This window comes from Bos grunniens, chromosome 29 (assembly GCF_055505025.1).
Source record: "Bos grunniens cultivar Pamir isolate PY7600 chromosome 29, Bosgru_T2T1.0, whole genome shotgun sequence".
NCBI classification, from domain to species: domain Eukaryota; kingdom Metazoa; phylum Chordata; class Mammalia; order Artiodactyla; family Bovidae; genus Bos; species Bos grunniens.
In genome coordinates, this window is record NC_141193.1 from 22,833,463 (window position 1) to 22,857,150 (window position 23,688).

Sequence of the window (23,688 nt, forward strand, 5' to 3'; positions counted from 1 at the left end):
CCATTTTGGGTGCTACAGGAAAAACAACTACTAAAAGATTCACCCAAGCACTTCTTTGTTGCTGGGATGGACAAATATTTTCCCACCAGTTTCCGGTGGTCCCTGCGTGTCCTACTCCCTTATTGGGAAGAGATATACTCACTAAACTGGGGACCACCCTTGTGATGGGAAGCTTTTCAGCCCCGAGAGCTCTACAGCTCCTGGTTACTACTGAAGAACCCATTACACCTTCTCCAATAGAGAGGGACCAAAAACTATGGGAGGACAAAATTTACCCCCAGGTGTGGGACCAGGGGATTCCTGGACGAGCCCACCAAGCTGAACCGTTGTCCTCTGAGATCCCACTCAGTTTCCTAACTGGAAACAATATCCCCTCAAAAGAGAAGCTCAGGAGGGACTACAGCCTTTAACAAATAAATTCCTTGCTTGTGGGCTATTGCTGCTGCTGCTGCAGCTAAGTTGCTTCAGTCATGTCCGACTCTGTGCGACCCCATAGACGGCAGCCCACCAGGCTCCCCAGTTCCTGGGATTCTCCAGGCAAGAACACTAGAGTGGGTTGCCTTTTCCTTCTCCAATGCATAAAAGTGAAAGTGAAGTCGCTCAGTCGTGTCCGACTCCTAGCGACCCCATGGACTGCAGCTCCTCCATCCATGGGATTCTCCAGGCAAGAGTACTGGAGTGGGGTGCCATTGGTCCCCACCAATTCACCATGTAACACCCCAGTCCTCTCAGTAAAGAAAAAGGATGGAGCCTGGTGAATGGTTCAAGATCTCTGGATCATAAATGAAGCTGTCGTCCCCCTCCATCCCACAGTACCCAATCCCTGTGTAATCTTGGGAGAAATCCCACCCAGTGCCAAGTGGTTTACAGTCTTGGATCTCAAAGATGCATTTTTTTGCATACCACTGGCGAAAGAATCCCAATATCTTTTTGCCTTTGAGTGGGAGGCCCCAGGAGAAAAACACCAACAGATGACTTGGACAGTATTACCTCAGGGGTTCAGAGATAGCCCCTACCTGTTTGGACAGGCCCTTAGCCAAGATCTCCTAGATCTGGACTTGGGACCTAATGGGAAAATATTACAATACATAGATGACCTACTAATCTGCTCTCCTGATGGGAAAAATGCCCAACAACACACAATTCAGGTTCTAAACTTTTTGGCAGAAAGGGGATATAAAGTCTCCCGTGCTAAGGCACAGATGGTCGAGACAAAAGTCACTTACCTGGGAGTTCAAATTACACGCAGGTCCAGGAGGCTGTCCTCTGATCACGTACAAGGAATCCTCCAGTTGCCCTCCCCCATGACTCGAAAACAGTTGCGAGCTTTCCTGGAGCTAACTGGGTATTGTAGAATCTGGATATCGAACTACGGTCTAATTGCCCAGCCCTCATATGAAAGCTTAAAGGGACGGGATGATTCAATCCCACTGATGGGGGGAACTCCTCAAAAGAAGGCAGAGGCTACACTAAAACAGGCCTTAACTCAGGCACCTGACTTGAGGTTGCCATACCCAGAAAAAGCATTCCAACTTTATGTCCAGAAACAGAGGGAATAGCCTTGGGAGTGTTAACTCAAAAGGTTGGGATCTGAGCCCCAGGCTCTTACTTATCCAAGAGGCTTGATCCAACCGCCCGAGGCTGGGACCCCAGCCTTGGAAATCTTGCAGCTATTGCAATCATGATAGAAGATGCTTTAAAACTCTCCTTTGGGGGCAAACTAACTATTTTTACCAGCCACCAAGTGAAACAACTCTTAAATGGAAGAGGCCATTTATGGATGTCTGACCAAAGAATCCTCAGATATCAAGTAGTATTGATGGAAAATCCAGGCCTCACTATATCTCCTTGAGGTTCTTAACCAGCCACCCTCCTGCCTACCCCGAGTACTCTCTCCCCTTTCACTCTTGCCTAGAAACCTTGGACCACAGGATAAAACCCCGAGAGGGATTGTCGGAAGATCCTCTGACCAATCCTGAGAAAATCTGGTACTCTGATGGAAGCAGCTTTGCCTTGGATGAAGAAAGAAGAGCCGGGTATGCAGTAGTCTCCAATTTTGAGACCATAGAGGCTAAGCCTCTGCCACCAGGTCGACAAGCTACAGTGTGCAGTGCCGGTTCAACAAAGATATAAAACTACACCCAACCAAGGAAAATATCACTCACCTCTAGATGGACACTGCTATAAGGACTCTGAGGCCTGAGACTAACAAGAGGTGGGGGGGGGCAATACCCCTCGCCGTCCCAGTTCAGCAGGAAGTAGCCAGAAAGACCTCAGCGCCCCTATTCCCAAAGAATTGGGCTTCCCATCTCTTGACGGGGGAATGTTAGGTAGTTAGAATAGGAAACAGGAGTCCAGAATGGCGGTGGCCAAAAGACAAGGAAGGGAAAAGCCCGTGAAAATAGAACAAAGGAAGGTCGGAGGACCGGAGTGAGGACCTCAGGTAGAACAAACAGCACTCCTGGCTAGCCCAATTTACATAGGTCAGGCCCAGGGGAAGTAAAAAACATAAAAAGAGGAGCCAAAGGGCCAGGTCTCTCTCTCTCCTGCGCCCTGGCATGCTCCCCCACTCTCTTCTCTTCGCGTCTTTGAGTCGACATGCCCTCACGCCTTGAGGATGGATTCTCCTGCTATTTTCTAAATAAAATAGAGCTATAACATGGTCTGTTTGAGATCTGAGAGCTATAACATGGTCTGTCCAAGACCCGAGAGCTGTGACTCGCCGAGGGCTTTAACGTCCGTCACTCCCAATCTTTGTTGTGACCAGACCGAACCGAGAATACACTCACCTGACAATCTGATCTTTGAAATTAATTTATAAACATAAGGAGATTTCGTAAATTTGTTTGTTGCTTTTTCCCACTGCTAACTTTAGCAACCTTTATTAACATATGTACACATACACAGTTGGTTCTGCCTTTTTTCAATTATTAGTTCAACAAGGAATTTTCATCACATACTTAGGGCACTAAAACAGAACTTGTTGCAGGGAGGAAGCCAATTCTGACTCCACTTGGAACTGTTTCCTTGACTTGCTTTTCGTTGCTTTTATTATTATAATCATACAGAATGGTTTGCCTCAGAGCATCCTGCCTCTCTGCCTGACTGTTAAACTAAAGTGCCTTTGTTCAGAACCTTGTCCACCTGTGGGTGGCAGGAAGGAAGAAATTAACACATCCCCTGTCTGAGGCTTGCCACTCTAGGAGATGTCCACAAGATTAACGGCCTTTTTACTTTACTTCCTCACCTCCCCCCATCTTTAATCTATTAAAGGACCTGGCATCCAGACCCCATAAGATGGTTATTTTGAGGTGCTACCCTGCCATCTTCTTGGTCTGCCGGCTCCCCTATTAAAGTCTCTTTCTTGCCTCAACACCTGTCTCTTGGATTCATTGGCCTGTCGTGCAGCGAGCAGAGTAAGCTTGGACTCGGTAACAAACTTACCCCCATATCCTGCAAAGCCCGAGTTATCTAGTAGAGAGTTTCAGTTTGAGGGAGATGTGAGGTCTTGTTGATGGTGCCTGGTCATAGTAGGGTCCCTCCATTGCTACTCCTGTCCCATGTTCTAGTCCCAAATCTTCTCTGCAAATAGCATCCGACCCAAGATTCTCTACAGAATCCCCTAGATTCTTTAGGGAAGAAGAAGAAAGAAAGCAGACTTGAGCAGAGGGCCTTAGAATTTATTTGAAACATGTATCCACATGTTAGTGTAAGAATATCTGCTGTCTATATTGAAAACATTGTCACGATATAACTCTTTCCATTAAGAGACGAGTCTCTTTTTTAATATTTTTCTTTATTTATTTTTGGCTGCACTGGGTCTTCGTTGCTGTGTGGGCTTCGTTGTTGTGGTGAATGAGGGCTACCGTTTAGTTGTGGTGCTTGGAGTTCTCATTGTGGTGGCTTCTGTTATTTCGGAGCACAGGCTCTTGGGCATGCGGGTTTCAACAGCTGTGGCACGTGGGCTCAGTAGTTGGGGCTCCCAGGCTCTAGAGCACAGGCTCAGTAGTTGGGGCTCCCGGGCTCTAGAGCACAGGCTCAGTAGTTGTAGCACACTGGATTAGATGTTCCTCAGCATGTGGGATCCTCTAGGACCAGGGATCAAACCCATCTCTTCTGCATTGGCAGGTGGATTCTATACCACTGATCCACCAGGGAAGCCCCCAAGAGATGAGTCTTAAAAGTGAAAAAAATACACTTTCCATCAAGTGGCAGAACTGTGGTGACAGACATACGGAAAAGAATATAGGTTTAGAGCATAAGCTGAGGTCGGACAGTCCCAGCATCAAAGTTGAGATTTATCACTTACCAGTGATCTGGTTTTAGAAAAGTAACAACTTCTCTGACTTAAGGCTAAACTTCTCACTTGTAACATGAGGCTTCAATTAGACAAATATGTAAAATGCGTAGTATAGTGTCTACTAGAATGCATCAGTGAGTGGAAGTTCTTGGCATCCTGCAAAGCTCTGTGAGAGTCGAAGCCTGCTTCACCTCTGACACTTCAAGTGGCTTCTGGTTGATCTTCACCTCTGATCAAGAAACTATTGGGTTGGCCAAAAAGTTCGTTTGGGTTTTTTTTTTTTTTTTTCCATTTGGGTTTTCCATAACATCTTATGGCCAAACTTCTTGGCCAACCCACTGTGCATGCAGCGTATCAGAAAGCTCACTGATCTGCCAGTAAGTCGGCATACCCCATCATAGAACTTTCTGTTTGGGGAGAAACTCTGTGGGATAGATGTCAATAGGTGAGCAAGATCCTTTCCTTTTTTTGGTAGGGAAATTATTGGTAGGTTAGATTGGATCTCCCAGAGATAGATGCTGAGATAAGGATTAGAGTGCAAGCTGTTTATCTGGGGAAGTCACCAGCAGGGAAATGGAGGTGTTTGAAAGAAAGGAAGGAGTGCGGACAACTGGGGTTTAATCCCATCAGGGAGCCCTGGGAGACAGTGTAGGACACACTTTGGAGCTTCTCCACCAGGAAGAGCAAGGAAGTTTATTTATTTACCAACTTCTCATCATCAGTTAAGATCTGCTTTCAGAAGCATTAACTGTTGCAGCAGAGCCGTGTAGCACAACCCTCGAGGTCTACGCCACAGCTTTCCCAGTGGAGCTTGCAAAAGACTCTGCATGGCATACAACTGCAACTAACGCCGCTAGCACCAAGGAATCTACTGGTCACAGGGCCAGGCAGCAAGGCCACTTAAACTGCTCTCAGAACCTGCTGAAGGTCTGCTCTTGCTCTGGCCCCCCTCATAATGTGTGGTCTTCAAAGTTACCTAATACATGGATTGGAGCAGTATTCCCAAATGTGGTACGTGTTGTCTCCAAGATCGGAAGAAGCCTACCGTTACTGCACCGCCACGTGGTATAAGGAGCAGGATGCAGGAACTTGTCCTCAAGCTTGGAGTGGACCTCTTAGGGATGCCCAAGACAACTGAACCTTAAAAACTTTACTGACATGGCAGGCCTGCCAATCATTTCAGGGCTTATGTCCTCCCTGCTGGTATTCAAGTGATCCAATTAACACGCTGCTTTCAAAATAGGGGAACTTGGGACTTCCCTGCTGGCCCAGTGGTTAAGAACCCACCTGCCAATGCAGGGGACACAGGTTGAATCCCTCGTCTGGGAACTAGGATTCCACATGCCATGGGGCAACTAAGCCTGCAAGCCAAAACTACTGAAGCCTGTGCACCCTAGAGCACGTGCTCTGCAACAAGAGAAGCCACTGCAACCAGAAGCCCAGTCACCACAGTCCCTGCTCACGGCAGCTACAGAAAGCCCTCATGCAGCAGCAAAGATGCAGTGCAGTCAAAAATAAACAATTAAAAAAAATATATAGGGGAATTTGGTGATGTTTTGTGTCTATGTACCAAGACAATCAAGGTCTTTGGAGTAATAATTTGGAGGTGCTGTGGGAAAACATCCTTAGGATTCTCAGAAGCCCTTGATGAGAGAGCATTTATCTTAAATCATTCAGGAGTCTTCACAGATGTCCTTCCAGCCATACCCTTGATTTGATATTTGGCCTTGGACTCCTTCAATGCTGAAAAATATTTACCAGCTGGGAGAACTGGGAATAAGAGTCAGTTCTATCAGCCAAACCAGCCAGTCCTGGCGCTTCTGTGTCTCCTCCAGATTCTGCTTACAAATTGCACGATGCCTTCTCTCGCTCATCCCTCTCTTGCTGCAAGTTACCAGACTCCGTTAGAAGAAACCAAATGGCACTTTCAACATTCTGTCTGGAAATCTCCTTATCATCTATTTTAAAGTTTACTAGGTACATTTTCTATCTTCCAAGTTGCCACATGCAACATTTCTCCATTTACTCCGTCACACTTGACACGTGTTGTCCTTCTCCAGCCTCTAATAACTTTTCTCGCTGCTTTCTCAGCCTCCAGCAACTGTTTGTTCACCATCCCTCCAGGCTTTGCTAACAGCCTCTTTGGTGTTTTTCCAGCTTCTAACCACCAACTGGTCCAAGGGCAGAATTCCAAGAACACTAGAGTGGAAGATACAAGCCTCTTGAGGTTAGGCTGGAACACTTCTGCTACATTTTATTGCAAGGGAGCCATGGGGCCATTCCAGATTCAAGGAGTAGAGGAAACAGACTCATCTAGTAATGGAAAGAGTCATAAAATATTGTGACAATGTTTTTTGGTATACAGCAGACATCATTACACTAACATGTGGATACATCTTTGGGATACATTCCCAAAAGTGAACTTGCTGAGTCAAAGGCAAGTATGCATTTGTGAAATACTGCCTAGGCACCCTTCATAGACGTTATACCAATTTTGAATTTCACCAGCAAACTAGAAGGGGATGGCAGATGAAGTTTCCTCAGATTTCACAAGACAATGTATTATCCAACTTTTTTTCCCCTGCCATTATAACAGGTAAAAATGACATCTTTGGACTTCCCTGGAGGTAGTACAGTGGATAGGAATCTGCCTGCCAGTGCAGGGGACATGGGTTCAATCCCTGGTCCAAGAAGATTCCACATGCCGCCAAGCAACTAGGCCCATGGGTGTCAACTATTGAAGCCCGAGAGCCTGGAACCTGTGCTCTGCAACAAGAGAAGTCACTGCAATGAGAAGCCTGTGAACCACAACAAAGAGTAGCCCCCTCTTGCTGCAACTGGAGCGAGCCCCCATGCAGCAATGAAAGGCCCAGTGCAGACAAAAATAAAAATTAAAAATAGACAAACAAATAATTTTAAACGACCTCTTGTAGTTTTACTTTCTATCTGCATATTAATATTTTATAAATTTGTTTAAGAGCCAATTGCATTTCCTCCTTGAAAGTGGCTACGTTTGCATTTTCCATTTGGTTTGTAGGCTTGGCTTATCATCTTTCAATGCACTCATGAATTCTCATGTTAGTAGTAAAATACAATTCTGGAACAGGTTCTCTTGAGTCTCTAAACTGTTTTCTTACATACCTGGTTTTGGTCTTTCTAAGGGTAACAACTTCTCTCCTCCCTGCGAAAAGCTAATAGTATGAGACCATGATGAGCTCTACGGGAATATGTGGTTCTCTAACTGGAGAAGACCTGGGTTTCTAGATATTTTCCCCCAGATTTCACCGTTCCCAGAAGAGAAAGTCACATAGGCAGAAGAGAATCCTAAGTCTGGAGGGACCTAATTGCCTTCAATTTCCTAATGGAGGCTTAGGGAAAAGTGACCATAAAGACATGCGTGTTTCTGTGTTGTAATTGATTTCTGTACTTCATGCACGCTGCTATAAAGAGTTCTGCACTGGGTTTCCCAGGTGCCCTAGTGGTAAAGAACCCACCTGCCAGGGCAGCAGACATAAGAGATGTGTGTTCAGTCCCTGGATCAGGAAGATTCCTTGGAGAAGGGCAGGGCACTCCAGTATTCTTGCCTGGAGGATCCCATGGACAGAGGAGCCTGGCGGGCCACAGTCCATAGGGTTGCAGAGTCAGACACATCTGAAGCAATGCATGCACACTAGTGGATGAAAATAGAAATGCCTTAAAGAGTTCTACATTGAAGTAGAACATGCGTCTTTGAGTCTAGTGACCTTGGACAAGCGTCTCCCCTTCACTTCAGTTTCTTTGCTTGTAAAAGGAGGATGATGTTACCTGTCTAGAAACTCAAAATTGCAATTTGCGAAGGTGAATTTTACAAATATATGGTGTTAGGATGTTCACCTAAAGGGACGCCTGAGGGACACCACTATTTCTCACAACCTAAGATACTAGATGTTGTTGCCTGACCTCTTCCAATGCTACCATTTGAGCCAACCAAGGTTAAGAGCGCAGACCCCCTGCCTGAGACTTGAGGCACCAACTGCAAGTTCAGAGATTCCTAGGGCCACCCTCACTTCAGACCAGCTGCTTACAGATTAGGAAGCTCCTATGACCACCTTCAGGTTCCAGTCTTTGTTAAAATGACTCAGAGAACTCAGGACTCATGATTACAGTTTTGTTATAATAGAGGGATACAAATTAGAACCAGCCAAAGGAAGAGATACATATAGCAGAATGTAGAATGGAGCGGGCTCCAAATGTGAAGTTCTGTGTCCTCAAGAATGTGTTTCCCTCCTGGCATCAGTGTATGGTAATATGCAGATTATTGCCAACCCAAGAAGCTCATCCACATGCTTTATATATTCAAGACACAGCAAGAAGGTCAGTGTGACTGTCTAGGGAATAGCAATATGAGATGAGGTCAGAGAGGCAACTGGATGGAAGCAGAACTTAAGCAGCTCTTCAATCTAGGCAAGAAATAATGGTGACTTGGAGCTAATACTACTGAAATATTAATATTCATTGATGTCTGTAGTTTACATTAGCACTGACTTTTTGTGTTGTAGAGTTGTATGGGTTTTGACAAATGTATAACGCCATGGATCCTTGTGCGTACGTCAGTATCACCGAGAATAGTTTCAGAGCCCTAAAACTCTGCCGCGCTCCACCCATTCATCCCTCCCTCCCTTCCTGCCCCACCTCTGGCTATCACTGATCCTTTTTTTACTGTCTCCATAGTTTTGACTTTTCCAAAACATGATATAGTTGGAGTCACACTGTATGTCACTTTTCAGATTGGCTTCCCTCACTTAGCAGTATGCATTCCTCCGTGCCTGTTCATGGCTCCATAACTCATTTCCTTTATTTGTTAAATAATATTCCATCATGTGGATGTACCAGTTGGTTTTTCCATTAACCTATTGAAGGACATTCTGGTTGCTTCCTGTTTTTGGCAATTATAAATAAAGCTGTTACAAACATTCATATCGGAGCGACTATGCGCACACGCACGCACGCAGCTTTCTGTGTGGACGTAAGCACCGTTGTTGGTATGTTTAGCTTTGTTTTTTTTTTTTAAAAGGCTTAAAATGTATTTTAATAAGTTCATGTTGCATTATTCATTTCTCAGAAAAACTTCAAAAGTATTAGGGACAAATCAAACATGGTACACCAATAAAAAATGCACAGCGTAAATACCTAAGATAGGCAAAGCTAAGAGCTACCGTCTGACATTCAGCATACAGCAACCCTGTTCTCAAGATTGTACTAGGCCTATCCAGAAAGCTGTGAATGGCAACATCACAGACACAAAAGGGCCATTTCTGGGTTGTCCTTACCCAAGAAAAAGATGGAGGCAAGTTTAACACAAGATTTTTTAAAGATACACTAAATGAAAATCTCTAAGAGAAAATGTCTTCCTTGGGACATAAAAGGGTAATATATGGGACATAACAGAACCACATGTATGTTGTCTGTGACCTCTGTGGACATGTGCCTGAATTCCCACCTGGGAGTGATTGGAACAGTGGGGCCAAGGTCACTGGGGGATGTTTGGTTTTTGTGGTGTATGTGGCAGGATCTCTGGGGTGAGACAGTGCACTAAGTCCGACTCTTGTGTCCGACTCTTGCGACCCCATGGACTATAGCCTGCCAGGCTCCTCTGTCTATGGGATTCTCCAGGCAAGAATACTGGAGTGGGTTGCCATTTCCTTCTCCAGGGTGTTTAGCTTTGTAAGTGGTTAAATCAATTTGCATTCCCACAAAAAATGAATCCGAGTGCCTGTTGCTCCATAACCTTGTCAGCATTTGGCACTGTCAGTGTTTTAGATTTTAACTATTGTAGTAGGTGTCTGGAGGTATGTTGTCATTGTTTCAATTTGCAGTTCCTCAAAATATATCACATTAAGGATATTTTAATGTGCATTTCCACCCATATATCTTCTGTAGTGAGGTGTCCATTCAGATCATTTGCCCATTTTTTAATTGGGTTGTTTTCTTGTTAAGTTTTAAGTGATCATTGTATATTTTAGATGAATCCTTTATTAAATATTAGATTTATAAATATTTCCTCTCAGCCTTTGGCTTGTCATTTCATTTTCTGAAGCCTATTACTCTTGATTAACAAGACGTACTGTGAACATCTCTCTAAGTTAACTTACTACAATACTTGTCTTGTCAGAATAGTATTTCATGGAATGATTATAGCAGTGTTCATGTAGCCAGTATCTTACTGCTGGGTTTATACACCCATTCTAATTGTTGGTATTGCACACCATGTAATGGCACACCATCTTGTAACTAAATCTTCGTGTACAATCTTATTTTCTCAGTATACATACCTCGAAGTGGAATAGCTAGCTGGATTAAGGAGTTATTATTTTTTTCAAGCTTTTGTAATTTATTTATTGGCTGCTCCATGCAGTACGTGGGATCTTAGTTCCCTGATCTGGGATGGAACTCAGGCCCCCCTCCAGTGGAAGCAGGAGTTTTAACCACTGAACCACCAGGAAAGTACATATTTATTACAATTGCCCAACAGAAATTATCAGTAGTACAGAGAAAGCATCTATTTCCCCAGGCTCTTAAGGAGGTATTACAAAATGCTTCAGAATTTGAAATAGCTTTCTTTTTCCTTCTGGATACAAAAATAACTCATGCTTATGCTATAATTTAAAACTATTTGCAAATTAAAAAGTTAAAACTAGTATTTTATGCCTTTAATTTGTATTTCTTTGATAAGTAAGTTAAACATTTTGTCAAGCAAAACATCTTTAGTCCCACTTAAATGACATTAATATAATGGGTATGTAATAAATGTGCCATGATAATATTTATAAAGCATCATTTGAATACTTGGTATACAACATGGTACTTTGCTGGTTATTACTAAACATGTATAGAAGAATGAATCCCTAACCACTGTGGTGTTGGGAAAATTAGACAATTACATGTAAAAGAATGAAATTAGAACATACCCTAACACCATGCACAAAAATAAAATAAAAATGGATTAAATACCTGAATGCAAGGCCAAACACTATAAAACTCCTAGAGGAAAATACAGGTAGAACATTCTTTGACATAAATCACAGGAAGATCCTTTTTTGACCTACCTCCTAGAGTAATGAAAATAAACACAAAAAATAAGCAAATGGGACCTCAGTTCAGTTCAGTCCCTCAGTCATGTCCGACTCTCTGCAACCCCATGAATCGCAGCACGCCAGGCCTCCCTGTCCATCACCAACTCCTGGAGTTTATGCAAACTCATGTCCATCGAGTTGGTGGTGCCATCCAGCCATCTCATCCTCTGTCGTCCCCTTCTCCTTCTGCCCCCAATCCCTCCCAGCATCAGGGTCTTTTCCAGTAAGTCAACAATTCACATCAGGTGGCCAAAGGATTGGAGTTTCAGCTTCAGCATCAGTCCTTCCAATGAACACCCAAGACTGATCTCCTTTAGAATGGACTGGTTGGCTCTCCTTGCAGTCCAAGGGACTCTCAAGAGAGTCTTCAACACCACAGTTCAAAAGCATCAATTCTTCGGTGCTCGGCTTTCTTCACAGTTCAACTCTCACATCCATACATGACCACTGGAAAAACCATAGCCTTGGGACCTAATTAAGCTTAAAAACTTTTGAACAGTAAAGGAAACCATAAACAAAATGCAGAATGGGAGAAAATAATTGCAAAGAAAGCAACTAACAAAGGATTAATCTCCAAAACATATAAACAGCTCATGAAGCTCAATATCAAAAAAGCGAAGAACCCAATCAAAAAATGGGCAGAAGACCTAAATAGATATTTCTCCAAAGAAGATATGCAAATGCCCAACAAACACATGAAAAGATGCTCAACATCACTAATTATTAGAGAAATGCAAATCAAAACTATTATGAGTTATCACCTCACACCAGTCAGAATGGCCATCATCAAAAATCTACAAACACTAAGTGCCTGAGAGGGTGTGGAGAAACGGGAACCATTATACACTGTTTCTAGGAATGTAAGTTGATACAGCCATTATGGAGAACAGTGTGGAGGTTCCTTAAAAACTAAAAATAGAACTGCCATATGACCCAGCAACCTCACTCCTTGGTATAGATACATGCACCCCAAGGTTCATGGCAGCACTATTTACAACAGCCAGGACATGGAAGCAACCTAGATGTCTATCAACAGAGGAATGGGTAAAGAAGATGTGGTGCACCTACACAATGGAATATTACTCAGCCATTAAGAGAAATGAAATTGAGTTATTTGTAGAGACATGGATGGACCTAGAGTGTCATACAGAGTGAAGTAAGTCAGAAAGAGAAAAACAAACATCGTATATTAATGCATGTATGTGGAATCTAGAAAAACGGTATAGATGATCCTATTTGCAAAGCAGAAGTAGAGACATAAACATAGAGAACAAATGTATGGATACTAAGGGGGGAAGAGGGTGGGAAGAATTAGGAGATTGGGATTGACACCTGTACATTAATGATACTGTGTATAAAATAGGTAACTAATGAGAAGACACTGTATAGCACAAGGCTGCTGCTGCTAAGTCACTTCAGTCGTGTCCGACTCTGTGTGACCTCATAGACGGTAGCCCACCAGGCTTCCCCGTCCCTGGGATTCTCCAGGCAAGAACACTGGAGTGGGTTGCCATTTCCTTCTCCAATGCATGAAAGTGAAAAGTGAAAGTGAAGTCACTCGGTCGTGTCCGACCCTCAGGGACCCCATGGACTGCAGCCCACCAGGCTCCTCCGTCCATGGGATTTTCCAGGCAAGAGTACTGGAGTGGGGTGCCAATAGCACAAGGAACTCTACTTAATTCTCTGCAATGACCTGAATGGTAAGGGAGTCCAAAAGAGAGGGGATATATGTTCAAGTAGGACTGATTTGTTTTGCAGAACAGTAGAAACTAACACAACACTGTAAAGCAATTAAAAAAAAATCCCTAACCACTAAGAAATCACAGTCCCAGAAAACCAACAGTCACTCAGTAAATACCTATTGTTTCTCTGGAACTATATTTTCATAACAACTTTACTGAGATGTAATCAACGTACAATGAACTGTGCACAATTAAGTGTTCAATTTGATAATCACTAACATATGCAGGCTTCAGCAATACATGAACTGTGAACTTCCAGATGTTCAAGCTGGTTTTAGAAAAGGCAGAGGAACCAGAGATCAAATTGCCAACATCTGCTGGATCATCGAAAAAGCAAGAGAGTTCCAGAAAAACATCTATTTCTGCTTTATTGACTATGCCAAAGCCTTTGACTGTGTGGATCACAATAAACTGTGAAAATTCTGAAAGAGATAGGAATACCAGACCACCTGACCTGCCTCTTGAGAAACCTATATGCAGATCAGGAAGCAACAGTTAGAACTGGACATGGAACAACAGACTGGTTCCAAATAGGAAAAGGAGTACGTCAAGGCTGTATATTATCACCCTGCTTATTTAATTTATATGCAGAGTACATCATGAGAAACGCTGGACTGGAAGAAGCACAAGCTGGAATCAAGATTGCCGGGAGAAATATCAATCACCTCAGATATGCAGATGACACCACCCTTATGGCAGAAAGTGAAGAGGAACTAAAAAGCCTCTTGATGAAAGTGAAAGAGGAGAGTGAAAAAGTTGGCTTAAAGCTCAACATTCAGAAAATGAAGATCGTGGCATCCGGTCCCAACACTTCATGAGAAATAGATGGGGAAACAGTGGAAACAGTATCAGACTTTATTTTTCTGGGCTCCAAAATCACTGCAGATGGTGACTGCAGCCATGAAATTAAAAGACGCTTACTCCTTGGAAGGAAAGTTATGACCAACCTAGATAGCATATTCAAGAGCAGAGACATTACTTTGCCAACAAAGGTCCGTCTAGTCAAGGCTATGGTTTTTCCAGGGGTCATGTACGGATGTGAGAGTTGGACTGTGAAGAAAGCTGAGTGCCGAAGAATTGATGCTTTTGAAGTGTGGTGTTGGAGAAGACTCTTGAGAGTCCCTTGGACTGCAAGGAGATCCAACCAGTCCATTCTAAAGGAGATCAGTCCTGGGTGTTCTTTGGAAGGAATGATGCTAAAGCTGAAACTCCAGTACTTTGGCCACCTCATGCGAAGAGTTGACTCATTGAAAAAGACTCTGATGCTGGGAGGGATTGGGGGCAGGAGGAAAAGGGGATGACAGAGGATGAGATGGCTGGATGGCATCACCGACTTGATGGACCTGGGTTTGGGTAAACTCCAGGAGTTGATGATGGACAGGGAGGCCTGGCGTGCTGCAATTCATGGGGTCACAAAGAGTCGGACATGACTGAGCGACTGAACTGAACTGAACTGAACTGAACGTATGCATGCGCCAGTGTTCTTGCCTGGAAAACTCCATGGACAGAGGAGCCTGGTGGCTTACAGTCCATGGGGCTGAGTGGCTAGGCACACGCACCCAAGGAATGCACGCACCTGTGAAACCATCCCCACAGTCACCTTGTTTGTTTCTCATCTCTTAGGTTCACTGTCATTTGTTTTCTGATGTCTTTTGTCTCGAAAGCCCTTGTTTCATAAGTTTGTCTGGTTTTCTAGTGATTCAGGGGAGGAGGGTGTATCTAGTTCCTGCTGCTCATCTTGGTTGATTGTGAAAGCTTGCCTGGACTCTTTTAAGTGCTGGATCCAGTAGGAGGCAACAAAATGGACAAAATCCTTAGTTTCAAAAAGCCTACATTCCAGACCAGGGTGACAGTAAATATATGAAAGAACAGTAAATTTGCATAAATAAATGATTTCAGAAAATGTGTGTCAATAAAATAAGATGGTACTGTGATAGAGATGCAGGAAAGGTTTCTCTGGGGAGGAAACATTTGAGGAGATGACTTATGAGAAACAAGCTGTCACTTGAAGAGCTAAGAGTGTGTTCTAATATAAGGAGATATGACAAGTCCAAACAGAAATAAGCTTGGCTTATTTCATAGGGCAAATACAAGGCCAATGTGGCTGGAGTGTATCTGAGATGGGAGATGAAGTTGGTGCCGCAGGTAGATTGTTGTTGTTCAGTCGCTCCTTTGTGTCCGACTCTTTGCAGTCCCATGGACTGCAGCACACCAGACTTTCCTGTCCTTCACCATTTCCTGGAGCTCGCTCAAAGTCCTGTCCATTGAGTCATTGATACTCTCCAACCATCTCCTTCTCTGTCGTCCCCTTCTCCTTGTGCCTTCAATCTTTCCCAGCAACAGGCTCTTGAGTTCAGAGGAAAAGAGTCTTGTAGATCAGTGTTCCAGCTATCAACTGCTGCATAACATAGACCAACAACAATCATGAACTTTACTCGTGAATCTAGGGGTGCTTGAGGTCAGCCAAGTGACTTTTGCTACAGGTCTCTTGTGTGGTTGCAATTAGGTGATGGGTGGGAATGGAGTCATCTCAAAGATTCCTCATCCCCATATTTAGAGCCTGGGCTACTTAGACAAACAACTAAAGGATAGAACATTTCTAGTTCCTTCACTCTCTCTCTCTCTCGACTTAGGGTAGCCCAATTTTTTACATGGTGGCTAAAGGTTTTCAGAGCAGAAACTGGCAAAAGCTTCAGGGTATTTCCAAACCTAGCCTTGAAGTCACACAATGTCACTCCCACCACATTTGGTTTGTCAAGGTAGTCACAAAGATTCACCCAGGTCCAAGGGGAAGGAACAAAAATTCAACTTCTTATTGGAAGAGCATCAGATAATATGTGGATATGTTTTAAAACTGGGATTCCCAGGTGGCACTAGCGGTGAAGAACCTGCCTGCCAACGCCTGAGACATAAGAGACACAGGTTCAACTCCTGGGTTGGGAAGATCCCCTAGAGGAGGACATGGCAACCCACTCCAGTATTTTCGCCTGGAGAATCCCGTGGACAGAGGAGCCTGGTGGGCTACGGTTCATAGGGTTGCAAAGAGTTGGGACACAACTGAAGCGACTTAGCGTGCATGCATGTTTTAAAACCATCATATTCATGGCAAAGATTTTGGGTCATATTTTTACAACAGGAAGCCAGGTGGGTTTTTAACAAGGGAATGATACGCAATGATTTGCAATTTTAAAAGGTCAGTCTGTCAGGATTCAGTTCAGTTCAGTTCAGTTCAGTTCAGTTGTGTCCGACTCTTCGTGACCCCATGAATCGCAGCACGCCAGGCCTCCCTGTCCATCACCAACTCCCGGAGTTCACTCAGACTCACGCCCATCGAGTCAGTGATGCCATCCAGCCATCTCATCCTCTGTTGTCCCCTTCTCCTCCTGCCCCCAATCCCTCCCAGCATCAGAGTCTTTTCCAATGAGTCAACACTTCACATGAGGTAACCAAAGTACTGGAGTTTCAACTTCAGCATCATTACTTCCAAAGAAATCCCAGCGCTGATCTCCTTCAGAATGGACTGGTTGGATCTCCTTGCAGTCCAAGGGACTCTCAAGAGTCTTCTCCAACACCACAGTTCAAAAGCATCAGTTCTTCGGCACTCAGCTTTCTTCACAGTCCAACTCTCACATCCATACGTGACCACAGGAAAAACCATAGCCTTGACTAGACGGACCTTTGTTGGCAAAGTAATGTCTCTGCTCTTGAATATGCTATCTAGGTTGGTCATAACTTTCCTTCCAAGGAATAAGCGTCTTTTAATTTCATGGCTGCAGTCACCATCTGCAGTGATTTTGGAGCCCAGAAAAATAAAGTCTGATACTGTTTCCACTGTTTCCCCATCTATTTCCCATGAAGTGTTGGGACCGGATGCCACGATCTTCATTTTCTGAATGTTGAGCTTTAAGCCAACTTTTTCACTCTCCTCTTTCACTTTCATCAAGAGGCTTTTTAGTTCCTCTTCACTTTCTGCCATAAGGGTGGTGTCATCTGCATATCTGAGGTGATTGATATTTCTCCCGGCAATCTTGATTCCAGCTTGTGCTTCTTCCAGTCCAGCGTTTCTCATGATGTACTCTGCATATAAATTAAATAAGCAGGGTGATAATATACAGCCTTGACGTACTCCTTTTCCTATTTGGAACCAGTCTGTTGTTCCATGTCCAGTTCTAACTGTTGCTTCCTGACCTGCATACAGATTTCTCAAGAGGCAGGTCAGGTGGTCTGGTATTCCCATCTCTTGAAGAATTTTCCACAGTTTACTAAGATGCAAAATCAACATGCAAGCATCAATTGCGTTATTAAATAACAGCAAAAACAATTAGCAAATGAAGTGTTTAAAATGATACTATTTACAAGAATGTTTTAAAAATACCAACTACCTAGAAATAAATCCAACAAAAATGCATGTAAGACTTTTATGCAGAAAACTACAAACCTCTGTTGAGAGAACCTAGAGACTGAATAAATGGATTTACTATTTGCCAGAATTGTATGGCCAATTGTTATGAAGATGTCAGTTTTTCTTAAATTGGTCCATAGTTTCTGTGCAATGCCAATCAAAATATCCATAGCTTTTTTCTGTAGAACTTGACAAGCTAATTCTAACAATGTATATGGAAATGTGAAGGATCAGTAATAGTAAGCCACCCTTGAAGAAGGAGGAAGAAGAAAAGCGGAAGAGGGATTTTCTATCCTTGATATAAGACTTATCATAAAGCCAGTGTCATCTACTATTAAGGCAGTGTGATATTGCCATGAGGAACACAGATAGAAAAATAAATAGACCAACGTAATAGAAGAACCCAGAAATAGACTCATGCACATATGGACACTTGATTGATGTCAAAGATAGCATTATAAAAGAAGGAAAGGATGGTCTTTCAGTAAATGGAATTGGAGTAATTATGTATTCACATGGAAAGAAAGAAGGAAAGAAGGGAGGGGGAGGTATATAGTCTGCAGAAATATTCGTGCATATGCACTGGGAGACATGCACAAGAATGTTTGTAGCGGCATTATTCATAATATCCTAATTTAGAGACAACCCAAAGATTCAGCAGTAGGATGGATAAATAAAATGTGATATATTCATAAAACAGAGTATTTTACAGCAACAAAAATGAAATAACTGCAGCCTCATACAGACTAGATGAATCTTTAATTGAAAACATAATATTGAATGAAAGAAGACAGACACAGAATACATGTGATTTCATTTCCAAAAAATTCAAAACTGGGGAAAACTTCTAGCGGTGCATAACCATGGACAGAGGAGCCTGGTGGGCTAAGTCCATGGGTTGCAAAGAGTCAGACACAACTGAGCGACTAACACTTTCACTTTTTTCAATCATTCGATAAAACTGTAAAGAAGGGCAAGACTGCATAGTGGTTATTTTTATGAGGAAGATAGAGTTGAACATTGGGAAGGGGTTGTAGGATAGGGCTTCTAGAGTGCTGGCTATATTTTATTTTTACCGTCTTGGGTGTCGTCATATCAGTTCAGTTCAGTTGCTCAGTCGTGTCCAACTCTTTGCGACCCATGAATCACAGCAAGCCAGGCCTTCCTGTCCATCACCAACTCCCGGAGTTCACTCAAACTCATGTCCATCGAGTCAGTGATGCCATCCAGCCATCTCATCCTCTGTCGTCCCCTTTTCCTCAATCCCTCCCAGCATCAGGCGTACCTGTTTTATAAAAATTCATTTAGTAGTTCTGATGCATGCTTTATGTACTCCTCTATACATTGTATTTTACAAGAAAAAAGTTTTAAAATACCAAGTTCACTCTGGCTACTGTGTAAGCACACAAGTATGTAAGCAGAAAGTCCAGTTGTCCAGGAATGACAAGATAGAGGCTTGGACCAGGGTTGAGAAGTAGTCAGATATAGGAAATAGTTTAGAATTAGAGGTAACAGGACTTGATGTGGAATATGAAGGGCAAATAATACAGCAACAAGCACACTTAGTCATAAAGCACAGTGAGAGTATGCAACAGAATTAACTAAGCTTCTGAAACAGAAAACTTTAATGTGAAGTGCTAAGTTGTGTGAATGGGTATCAGATGGAGGACTTCTGTCTGACACATCAGGGAAGGTTTCATAGAAAGGCTGGGAAGGAATTCCCCTGCTGGTCCAGTGGCTAAGACTCCCGAGCTCCAAAGGGAGCCGCCCGGGTTTCATCCCTCGTCAGGGAACTAGATCCTGCATGCCACAACCGAGAGTTCACATGCTGCAACTAAGACCCGGCATGGACAAATAATTAAAAATAAATCAAATAAGTATTTTTAAAAGCTGGGAAAACAAACAGTTGACACTGATTATGGAGGAAATGGATGAGGGGTGATACAGTTAAAGGAGATTAGTGGATTGCTTACAGGTAGAAGCTTTGTATTATCCTGTACTCTTTTGCACATTATTTTATTTTTGAGGCATTTCGTGCATTATCTCTCAAATAAGTTTTTATCTACTTATGATTACCATTTAGCTCCACAATAAAAGGTGTTAGCAAATTACTTCAAACGCAGCAGCCATTCCACAAGTCCCGACTGAACCATGAAGTCTTGAACAAGTATATCACACAACTCCTAGAAGCCAACACCACGGTCACATGATCCTGGTGGCCAATATGGCGGTGCTTCTACACTATAGAATGGAATACGTATTAATAGCTTTTACATTATTGGCTTCATTTTACCTTTAGGATGTTACTGGAAGTTTTATTTTTGATACAAGCTTTTCTCATTGGATAGACTGATGGGTGTGGGAATAAAGGGGGGGATATATAGAAATAATGTCTAAAACAGAAGTTAGTGGGAAGGGAGACTTCTCAGTCAACCCACTTTATCTAGGAAGGTTTCCTGCATGAGTCAGAGTGATTTGAGGATCATCCAGAATTAACAATAGAAGGAGGCAACTTTTTTTTTCAGGCTTGTGGAAAAATAAGAGTGGGAGAAGCAATGATTTTAAAACTCTGTGGCATTTCTGATTTCATGTATAATTTTAGGCACATCTCTCTCTTTCACCAGGGCTTCCTTGGTGGCTCAGCTGGTAAAGAATCTGCCTGCAATGAGGGAGACCTGGGTTTGATCGCTAGGTTGGGAAGATCCCTTGGAGAAGGGAACAGCTACCCACTCCAGAATTCTGGCCTGGAGAATTCCATGGACTGTATAGTCCATGGGGTCGCAAAGAGTCGGGCATGACTGAGCGACTTTCACTCACTCTCTTTCATACACACTATACACCTTGACATTAAAAAAAATTACTGTTGGCCTAAATGAGAGTGAGTTTTGCTTTCATAGGTGTCTAAGATTCCACTAGAGCCTGTGAGAGAGTTGGAAATGAGAACACTGAAAACCAGAAGTAGAGAGAAAGTGAAGGGGGAAGATTAGATTAACTAGAGTGCAAGCAAAGTGATGTGATAGCTAGTGCTCACACATGCTTGTGAGGAACCAGGAACCGTTGGAAGAGTTTCATCTATATTAATGCATTTACTCTCATGACAATGCTGTGAGGTCATCCTCATTTCATAGCTGAAGATACCACGACACCAAAAGGTTGGGTAAATAAGTTGGTTGAGGTTACAGAAGTGGAATTTGAAGCCAGGCCTTCTGAGTCTAGAATTCATACTCTTAACTGTGGTGCTAGACTATATATACATATAGATAGATAGATGTGAAAGATTTATTGCTTTGAATTTTTTAATTGGAGGATAATTGCTTTACAAGTGTGTTGGTTTCTGTCCTATAACAACAGGAATCAGCCAGAAGTATACATACCTCCCCTCCCTCTTGAGCCTCCCTCCCACCCACCCACCCCAGTTTTGAATTTTTATTGGAAGATAGTTGATTCCAATAGTTTATTGGAAGATAGGTGAAGATAGTTGAAACTAACACAGTGTTGTGTTAGTTTCAGGTGTAGAGCAAAGGGAATCAGTTATACATCTACTAGACTATTAACTTTTTCTTAGAAAAAAAGGAAGAGATAGCATGAATGTTGGAATTTCTTTGTGTTCATATTCCTATCTTATAAAGTACGGCGACATTTTAAAATGGCATACAGAGACAATTATCTCCTCTACTTTGTCCCTGGTGCTTATTCCTTTGGCTTTTCCAATGACAACCATGTCATTCTCTGGGGGTGATTCTGAGTTTATTTTTGGCTGTGCTTGGTCTTCCTTGCTGTACTAGCTTTTCTCTAGTTGCCAGGAGCCCAGCAGTCTAGTTGGCCGTGTGTGGGCTTCTCATTCCGGTGGCTTCTCTTGTGGCGCACAGGATCTAGAGGCCCTGGCTTCAGTAACGGTGGCATGATGGCCTAGTTGTTCCACAGCATGTGGGATCGTCCCCCATCAGGGATTGAACTCACGTCTCCTGCATTGGCAGGTGGATTCTTTACCACTGAGCCACAAGGGAAGCCCTGATTTTGAGTTCAAAATGCAGCTGACCTCACCTTTTTTTTTAAAACCTGATATATTTGCCATTAAAAGAAAAAAAACATTGCATAGCTTATTTATATTTGAAAAACAACAACAAACAGCTGGGGCCTTCAAGTTTAGCATCCAAGATTAATGTTTGGCTTTGAAGAATATTGAAATAGCTTACAGCGACGTATTGGACTTGGGGTGTTTAACGTTCATTAAACTGCAGCACTTTATGGAACGATTACCACTAATTACTGGAGGTCACAAGAGCCGTCATAATTGACAGTCTTTTTTTCGTCGCCTTACACTGGAGAGTATGAAAAACTGTGGGAAAAACGATGTAACTTCCCAGTTAGGGAGGATGGAGAACGGTATGGGAAAGTAACTTTTCTGCTGAGGCTGGGAGTTCATACTCATTTAAGCTGTAGACAGATCGTGCAAGCGCAATAAAGACGTCTAACTAACTGTTCTACAAACCATAACCCCCATCCAGACTAACTGGCAAATAGATCAGAACTGGAATAGGAGTTGCTCTTCAAATACTGCGCTTGGGAGTCTCGAAAAGCTACAGAGCACAAACCAAGCCTGGTTCCCAGATACTTTTTAAAGTCTTTTCCAGGTATGCTCTCCCTGCAGCCTCGGCGCCTTCCCGGCGCGGGACTCCCCAGCCTCCGTCCGGGACGTCAGCCCCTGCACGCGGAGGCCAGTTCCGAAGAGGGGAGCGGCAGAGCCGAGGGAGGAGAGCGAACGAGCGAAATGGTCAAGTCCTCCTTAACTCCGGGCCCCCTCGCGGGCCTCACCCCTCCTCCCGGGGGCTGAGATTGGAGAGGAAGTGGGAAGGTTTCAATCTGTTCCTCACACCGGCGCCCTCATGCCCCAACCCTTCTCCTCCGCTCGGGGCTCCGGCGAGCCTCATTCTCGCCCCTCGCCCCGGCAGAGGAGCGCGCGCCGCGGCCGGGTGCGCGGAGAAAGACCAGGGGCGACGGGCGACCTCCACGCTGCCGCCGGGGCCCGCAGCCGCTCGCCGGCCAACAAGCCAGGCCCGAGGGCAGCCCCGGAGTCCGGGGCGGCCGGATGTGAGGGCGCGTCACTTCCGGGCGGTGCAGCGGCGGCCGCTTGGAAGATGGCTGCGCCCTGTGGCTCGGAGCTGCCCGCCAACTCGCCGCTAAAAATCCCGAAGATGGAGGTGCTCTCCCCGGCTTCTCCTGGTGGCCTGAGCGACGGAAACCCATCGCTGTCCGACCCTTCCACGCCTCGGGGTGCCTCCCCGCTCGGGCCGGGCAGTGCGGCGGGCTCGGGGGCAGCGGCGTCCGGGGGTCTCGGGCTGGGGCTGGGGGGCCGCAGCGCCGCCTCGTCCTCGGTCTCCTTCTCCCCTGGTGGCGGCGGTGGTGGCGGGGCTGCGGCAGCCGCCGCCGCCGCCTGCCGGGGCATGTCGTGGACGCCGGCAGAGACGAACGCGCTCATCGCAGTGTGGGGCAACGAGCGGCTGGTGGAGGCACGGTACCAGCAGCTGGAGGGAGCCGGCACGGTGTTCGGCAGCAAGGCCCCCGGGCCGGCCATGTACGAGCGCGTGTCCCGGGCCCTGGCCGAGCTGGGCTACGAGCGGACCCCGTCCCAGTGCCGGGAGCGCATCAAGGTAACCGGCCGCCCGGCCTGGGGCAGCAAACCAGAGGCAGAGAGAAGGCGGGGAAGCGGGCCTCGGGGGCGGGGGCCGGTCTGAGCGCAGGGCTCCCCTCCGGGGCCCGGTGGGCCATTCGCATCTCCTCCGCCTTTTTTCTTCTCTCCCTGGGAAGGGGGGGCTTTTTTTCCAGATGGCCGCCAGCCCGTAGGTTTTCTGAGTTTGAAGTTGGGCGTGCCTGCCGCCGCCCCTCTTTCTTGCCAATCGAGGATGTTCTTGCGCTCTGAAGTTGGTAGTTTCGAATTGTGCTCCCGGCGGCGGTCCCGTGCAGCCGGCGCTTCTCGCCCCCACCGCCGGGGCCCCTCGCTTTGTTCTAGGCTGGGGGGCTCCCAGGCAGAGGCTTACCGGCCGGGGCGGGATGGAGCAGGGATAGAAGCGGGGGAGGTGCGGGGAGGTGCTGAGCTCCCCCCCGCCACCCCCCAGTTTAGGAATTTTCAAG

At 44.8% G+C, this 23,688-nt stretch overlaps 1 protein-coding gene across 7 annotated transcripts in view; it reads left to right on the forward strand.

The window, feature by feature from the left end:
- Positions 1–21,653: 21,653 nt before the first annotated feature.
- The window catches only part of MSANTD2 (Myb/SANT DNA binding domain containing 2), a 30,963-nt gene continuing 28,928 nt past the window's right edge, over positions 21,654–23,688 (forward strand). For all 7 annotated transcript variants that reach the window (XR_015157314.1, XR_015157315.1, XR_015157316.1 and 4 more), the window contains exon 1: positions 21,654–23,207. Coding sequence is in view for 4 of the 7 variants with exons in the window: in XM_086382976.1 (XP_086239102.1) it covers positions 22,443–23,207 (765 nt within the window). In the remaining 3 variants the exon portion in view is untranslated. The remainder of the gene's footprint in view (positions 23,208–23,688) is intronic.